The sequence below is a fragment of the Nycticebus coucang genome, chromosome 5, assembly GCF_027406575.1.
Source record: "Nycticebus coucang isolate mNycCou1 chromosome 5, mNycCou1.pri, whole genome shotgun sequence".
NCBI lineage: Eukaryota > Metazoa > Chordata > Mammalia > Primates > Lorisidae > Nycticebus > Nycticebus coucang.
In genome coordinates this window covers 99720027-99727535 of record NC_069784.1, presented here as the reverse complement: position 1 = coordinate 99727535, position 7509 = coordinate 99720027, and the positions used below count along the sequence as shown (strand labels likewise).

At 40.2% G+C, this 7509-nt stretch overlaps 1 protein-coding gene across 1 annotated transcript; it reads right to left on the bottom strand.

The window, feature by feature from the left end:
* Positions 1-368: 368 nt before the first annotated feature.
* Positions 369-5651, bottom strand: FABP7 (fatty acid binding protein 7). The gene is made up of 4 exons (XM_053592222.1): positions 5285-5651; positions 4683-4855; positions 3956-4057; positions 369-705 (listed from the first exon to the last, which is right to left on the bottom strand). The coding sequence occupies exons 1-4, from the start codon at positions 5355-5357 to the stop codon at positions 655-657; spliced, it is 399 nt and encodes a 132-aa protein (XP_053448197.1). The 5' UTR covers positions 5358-5651; the 3' UTR covers positions 369-654.
* Positions 5652-7509: the final 1858 nt, after the last annotated feature.

Genomic DNA, 7509 nt, shown 5'->3' with positions numbered 1-7509 from the left:
ATTATTATATTTACTTTTTATTAAAACATTTTGATGGTCATGATATTGCTTTATCACACTATCTGTTTCAAATAATAAAGTCATTTCTGTAGCCCAACCCACTATCATAAGGCTTCTTTGAGTCCTGGCCAATGAATGCAATCACTGCAGATTCTCTATGGAAGACTCAACCAAAACTATGGCCTTTCCACGTTTCTTAAGACTTTTGCTTTTTTATTTTCTCTTTTTTAATATAAATTTGTGTTTTAAACAGGGCACTAACTTTTTTAGCCTTACTTTATGCCATGAGACTGGCTATTTTATTCGAAATTCTATAACATACAATTCCTAGCCAGGTTAATAACACTAAAAAAGACAACAAAATTTTCCGTGTAAGATTTTTATTCCAATTTGATTCGCATTCCAAAAATATTATACAATGTATTCAGTTCTTTATAAAAAAAAGTGACAAATTTTTAATATGAAATACAAAATGATAATTTTGCAAATTAAAATTGGGCTAGTTACTTGGAGTAACAAGTTTTTAAATCACTATTTTCTATCTCTGCACTGAGGATAATCTTCTAATTAGTGATTAGCTGTGCTATAACAGCAAGTTAGAGCTGATACTTGAGTTAACAGGAAGAACTCTCCATTCCCATATCATGAAGTTTTCTATGCTTTCTCATAGTGACGAACAGCAACCACATCACCAAAAGTAAGAGTCTGAAACATTCAAAACATCATTAAGTCTTTTTACAAAGGAACACCAGTAGCTGAATTTTAAATATTATTTCATGCATGATCTAAATCTTATGTAAAAGATGACTTTTAGAGCCATTAAATACTGCATAGCCTTGGCTCACCACCACTGTAGCTCCGCGGCTAGGGTGCCAGCCACATAAACCAGAGCTGGCAGGTTCTAATCCAGCCCGGGTCTGCCAAACAAGGACAACTACAACCAAAAATTTGCTGGGCATTGTGGCAGGTGCCTGTAGTCCCAGGTACTTGGGAGGCTGGGGCAGGAGAATCGCGTAAGCCCAGGAGTTTGAGGTTGCTGTGAGCTGTGATGCCACTGCACTCTACCCAGGGCTGCAGCTTGAAACTCTGTCTTAAAAAAAAAAAAAAAAATTGAAATACTACATAGCCGCTTCATTTTTAAAAACAAAAAGGTCATAATTTTTGATGAAAATATGTATACGTAATTCATATCTCTAAAATGAAAATGAAGCTGAAACTGAAATAATCTAGATTGATGTCAAAAGATTTTCTTTAGTTTTAAATTATCAGGGTAATTGAGCGAATTGGTGTGAGGAATGAAGTATCTACATTGTTGCCTCAGTTATCTGCTTTGAAAGTGAATGAAGTTTATGAAACAGGCTTTCAAATAAGTTTTCACTTCATAATAGAGACAAATTTTGGGTAGTCTTTAGAAAATTGAATCTTTTGAGCTAATGGCACTTAGAATGACTTGTTCTAAAATCAATAGGAAGACATAAATGTACAAATATTTTCATTGCTTTGGCTGTCACATTTTTCCCTATGTGAACCCAGTGGGTAGGTGAGTCAGATGTGGAATGTCAACTCTGTTACTTTAATGACAAGTTCAACTTGAAGGTGACCATAGTGATTCTCAGGATTGAGGTATGTAGCACCTTTCCTCGGAGAAGTTTATGAACTTAATTGTCTGACCTTGTCATGCCACAGTTGAGCTATCTATTTTCCTGCATTCAAGAAAAAAAAAGAAAATGTAGGTAAAAGTGTAAAGGAGAACTTCAGATTTAATGTGTTAGAAATAAATTTTTTCTTTTGTTGATTATTAAAGAAAAATGTGAGCAAATATCAGGTAGCATGAAAGGAAAAATGTCTCTCTCTCCCCACCTCGCTTCCACAAGAGCCTGAGTATCTCAATCTAGAATAGCTCTGATAGCAATAGTCAAGGATACTATGCAAGGAAAAAGAAATAATAGTCAATTTTGTTAAATAATACTAGATTTTGTCTGCAGAATATGTAAAGCAATCTACCTCCCCATCAATGAATGAATAAGCCTACTTAACTTTGTCAATATAATTAAAATACCATTAGTCAGTTGCTTAAAGTGTCTAAGGAAGGCTTGGTCAAGGCATGACACTCCAGTTTGTGATACTACTCCATCTTTAAGAAATTGATTGTAAATTATTTTATAATTTTTACATGTTTACGTAGTATTAAAACATATATATTTTAAAGGCATCTTATGTATTCAACAAAAAGACTGGGAAAAAGTAATATTAAAATGGTTCTCTCTGATAAGAAATTAGGGGTTTTTTTTTTTTGCTATACTTTTTTATTATATTATAAATTATCTGCACCAAACCTGTATTATTTTCATAAACCAAAATATAAATGGTTTAAAGATCTTTCATTTATTACAGTATCTATGAACTTTTTTATGATTCAGTAAGCTTAATGTTCAATAGTAGCAATCATCTTTATATAATTTAATGAGTATTGGCTTTATATTTAAATTTCATTTGTGTGCTAGACATTCTCAGTTATGCTACAAAAATTCTTCTTTTGACACAGTTTTAAGTAAATCCATGGCAGCTTGCTTTAAAAACTAGAATAACAACTGGAGCAAGAACGAGACCCCATCTCTAAAAACAACTGGGTGTGTGACATCTGTGGCTTAAGGAGTCGAACACGGGCCCCAAATACTGGGGGTGGCGAGTTCAAGCCTGGCCCTGGCCAAAACTGCAAAAAAAAAAAAAAAAAAAAAAAAAAAACAAAAAACAGCTGGGTGTTGGGGCAGGCGCCTGTAGTCCCAGCTACTCAGGAGGCAAGAGGATGCTTGAGTTTAAGAGTTTGAGGCTGCTGTGAGCTACAGAGTCAGGGCACCCTATCTATAAAGTGAGAATCTGTCTCAGAAAACAAACAAACAAAAAAAAAAACAAATAAAAAAGCTACACTAAGAATCTTTCTTTTTTTTTGCAAAGAAGTTGAACTGAGGAAAACAATTAACTAGTATCTTTTTATTCTGTTTTACACACGCTTTTTTTTTTTTTTTTTTGAGATAGAGTCTCATTTTGTTACCCTCAGTAGAGTGGCACGGTATCATAGCTCACAGCAACCTCAAACTCTTGGGCTAAAGTGACTCTCTTGCCTCAGCCTCCCAGGTAGCTGGGACTACAGGTGCCCCCCATAATGCCTGGCTATTTTAGGGGTGAGGTCTCACCCTGACTCAGGCTACTCTGGAACCTGTGAGCTCAGGCAATCCACCCGCCTGGGCCTCACAAAATACAGGATTACACACGTGAGCCATCGTGCCCGGCCTATACGTGCTTTTTAAAGAGCCTTGCTAATGACACGTTGTTAAAGAAGGAGGGAAAAAAGAAAGGAGGAAACAAAGGAGAGAGGAAGGGAGGCGAAAGAAAGAAGGAGGAGGGAGAAAAAGGGAGGAAGAGAAGGGGAGGAGGAGAAGGAGGGAGGGAGGAGAAGGAGAGAAGGGGGAGAAGGAGGGAGGGGGAGAAGGAGGGAGGAGAAGGAGGGAGGGGGAGAAGGAGGGAGGAGAAGGAGGGAGGGGAGAGAAGGAGGGAGGGGGAGAAGGAGGGAGGGGGAGAAGGAGGGAGGGGGAGAAGGAGGGAGGGGGGAGGGGGGAGAAGGGAGGGGGAGAAGGAGGGAGGGGGAGAAGGAGGGAGGGGGGAGAAGGAGGGAGGGGGGATGGGGAGAAGGAGGGAGGGGGAGAAGGAGGGAGGGGGAGAAGGAGGGAGGGGAGAGAAGGAGGGAGGGGGGAGGGGGAGGAGGGAGGGGGAGAAGGAGGGAGGGGGGAAGGAGGGAGGGGGAAGGAGGGAGGGGGAGAAGGAGGGAGGGGGAGAAGGAGAGAGGGAGGAGAAGAAGAGAGGGAGGAGAAGGAGGGAGGGAGCAAAACAGAAGGCGTTGGGAAGGCTTGAGGAGGGGTAACAAAGCAAGAAAGAATGAAGAAATGTCATTACTTACCATAACCATTTTGCCATCCTTAATTTCTCTTACAAAATTTGTTTCTTTGCCATCCCATTTCTGTACATGAACAAGTTTGTCTCCATCCAGGCTAACAACAGACTGAGACCAACAAGAAAATTCAGAAATAAGTACTAGTCAGATTTCTGATATTGAAAACAAACAATATGACTTTTGACAGAGTTGTATAATTGAATAAAATATGACCAACTAATTATCCTATGAGTACCACATCTTCTATGACTTCTAGGTTTATTATGTAAATTCTGATAATTCCAAATTTGATTGACATGCGTACATCTACATGCAAAATTCCTGTATTATAAATAAAAATCCTAAACTAGTCCTTTCTGACTACTCACTTTCTCTGGTTTGAATAAAGCCACAGGCAAACTGTCTATTTAGTTGATCTGAGACAACCAGAGGAGTTCAACAAAGTGCAATCTTTCTTTGAAACAAACACTATGAAATACTTTCTGAAAGATAAGTTTGATATGAAATGTGAAAAAAATGTCTGGTAAGCAACAAATACAATCACGGTTTGAGCTGTACAAGAAGTCTCCATTGTTTAGTGCATTACATACGCTCACTAGAATGCTAAATTAACTTTGCTGTCCTCCCTGAATTGAAATACTAAAACCTTCTCCACTTCCCAACATCTACTGAAAATCTTTATCCCTTATTCCTGCCTCCCCAACCTCATGCCCGGAAAGAAACAGCTTCTCACCTTACAGTTTCTGTCATCCACAGTGGTTTCATCAAACTCTTCTCCCAGATGGAAATTAATCTCTGTGTTCTTGAATGTGCTTTGAGTCCTGATCACCACTTTGTCCCCTTCCTGACTGATGATCACTGTTGGTTTGGTCACATTTCCCACCTGCCTGGTGGCAAAGCCCACACCTAAAGTAGCAAAGAGAAACAGTGCAGTCAGCAGCAATTTCTACAGGAGTCCGCAAAGCAGCCATCTGCTTGCTGATCCTAGAATCCGCATTCTAAACCACAAGTTTCATTAGAGCACAATTAGCCCATTAATCATGTGATACAACTACTGAGCTCAAAGAATAAGTGGATGGAGAAAAAATAAAAGAGTCACAGAAACTTCAAATTCTCCACAGAATATCAAACACTCCAATATTTGGTCCTGGGCAAAAAAGCAGGCAAATGCCACGTTAAACCTCCATTCAGCAGGAAATGCGTAGCCTGCCATCTGATTAGGCTAATATAATAATCTGTCTTTGTCTCTTGCTAACATGATGGGTGAAGAAAGGAATCTGCGCATATCTGTAGATGCAGATTAAGAAAAGAACAGTGAATCTCATTGTTACCTACCTAGAGCCTTCATGTACTCATCAAAGTTCTGACTGTCCGTCAGCTTCCAGGTAGCACAGAAAGCCTCCACCATCCTTGCCTTTTCCCCACTTTGGAGACAAGAATGAAGATCTTCTGGTCTTAGAGCCACAACCGTCCAGAAGACCCTTTGCACCTCAACAGCAGCTCCTGCCTTCTTATTTGGAAGGAGATCAGGCAAAAAACCAATGATTTGAATTGTAAACACACCATCTCACCAATGCCCCTCTTTCCAGGAGGCTGTCAGAGGGAGGGCAGGGGCAGGGGGGTTCCGGGAATGCCCCAATCCTCTCTGTGATTGGCTCAGGCCACTGGGTTAGCAGAGTAGGTCGAGCTCCTCCCAATCCTCACACTGCAGCCCTTATTTATGCCTGAGAAAGCTCTGCAGGGATTCAATGGTGCTGGAGGCAGGGAACGGAAAAATGAGAGAGGGTCTTTCAGGTTCAGGGAGAAAAAAAATTGGCAGAGGAAATCTCAGACTGTGAAGGAAGAAAAAAGATGCATAATAGGACATTCAGATTGATTTCCGTTAATGGCAAAGCTGGTTACAAATGAGGACACCCTTAAAGAAAGCCACTGAAATGCCAGGCTTTCAGACAAAGGAGACTGAGCAGTGTATTTTATTTTCTCTCATATTTACAAGGAGAGCAAAACGCAGGCTAGAATATGCCAAGCTGGAAGAAGAGGACAGGGAGGAGGTGGAAAAGGCTTCCCGGGATGTGCTGCTTGAAAGGCTGATCTGACTGTCAATGGAAGGCTGAAAAATTTTGGCCCCTTCCCAAGACAAACTGAGTGAATTTAAAGATCCCTTTGTCCTTTTTAAGAATGTGAGAACCAGACTGAGTTGGAAAGGGACCTAAGGAAGAGTATGGTTCGGATTTACTAATGAGGTACACAAATACAGAGAAGAATGCTCTTTTTCCCCCTTCTTTGACAGATTGTAGAATCCATGTGGAAAAGCTAGACAGACCATTATTTAGTAAGGTTTTAAGTGGCCTGCACTGTAGGACCTTTAGATTTCCTAAGGCCACATCTACATAAATATAGTCCATGTACATTCTGGGAGTTAGAGACGGAGGAGGGCAGGAATTGGAGAAGCACCGGGAATCAGAATGGCAACATACCTGGAGGCTTCTGACTAGAGTATTTAATTAGAGTATTTAACCACCCTACAATTCGCTTTCACCCAGAGCGTCTTCCTGCTCTGTTAGTATAGACCACCAGTGAAAAGCAGCTTCCCTATCCCTGTGGGGCCACAGCTGGGAAATCTGACTTGGCAATTCCTGCTCTTCTCTCTCCCGTCCCATTTAAACATAGCCCGGTGGATTTGATGGACACAGACTGTTTCTGTCCCCATTAAATCCAACAAAGCTCAGAAAGCATCTTACGATAACTGACAGCTTTGCCATTTGGCGTTGGTGTCTCAAAGGTACCTGTTGAACACAAACAATATTCTTTCTCCCAGCCTGGTATTCTAGTTTTCACTATATTTGTGAACGGCCCCATCACATACTCAACTGCACAAGCCAGAAACCTTAGAATCATTTCTAATACTTCACCAGCTGAAGTTGAACTCAGTGTCATGGCCTATTTTATTCCTTCAATGTTTTTCTAATTCGCCATCTCCACAACCGCCAGTCAGGCAACTACTGGGTTTTACTATTAATAGTTTTATGGCAATAGCCGCCTATCAGGGCTGCCTGCAGCCACTGCAGATCTCCAAGCCTTTAACTATGCCAGTCTTGAGGGATCTTTCCAAATACAAATCTACATCTCCCTAGTGACTAATGACATTGAGTAGCTTTTCCTGTGCTTCTCTGCCATTTTTTATTTCAAATTACTATAAGGGTATGTCTTCCTTAGTGAAGTGACTATTCAACTCTTTTGCCCCATCTTAGACTGAGTTGTCTTCTTACTATTGAATTACAAGAGTCGTTTGTGTACTCCAGCTAAAATCATTTGTTGGGTATTTGTTTTGCAAAAATTCCTTTCTTTGCATTTTCTCCATTTTCTTGATTGTGATAATGGTTTCCCCGATGTGTCCAAATTTATCAAGTATACACATGAAATATATGCCACTGATTTTAGGTAAATGACACTATAGTAAAGCAATTTAACAAAATCTAAATCTGATTGTATGCCTGTGGCACACGGGAATATGCCACCCCCAAAATGTACTTCTTTGGCTGATTTTAAAATGGCTATTT

Excerpts from the sequence above, each read along its gene's own strand:
- FABP7 (XM_053592222.1), bottom strand. The coding sequence starts at position 5,357 with ATGGTGGAGGCTTTCTGTGCTACCTGGAAGCTGACGGACAGTCAGAAC. Across the intron at positions 4,058-4,682 it reads TGGATGACAGAAACTGTAAG|TCTGTTGTTAGCCTGGATGG; the intron begins GTGAGAAGCTGT and ends TGTTGGTCTCAG. Across the intron at positions 706-3,955 it reads AGGATGGCAAAATGGTTATG|ACTCTTACTTTTGGTGATGT; the intron begins GTAAGTAATGAC and ends TGAATGTTTCAG.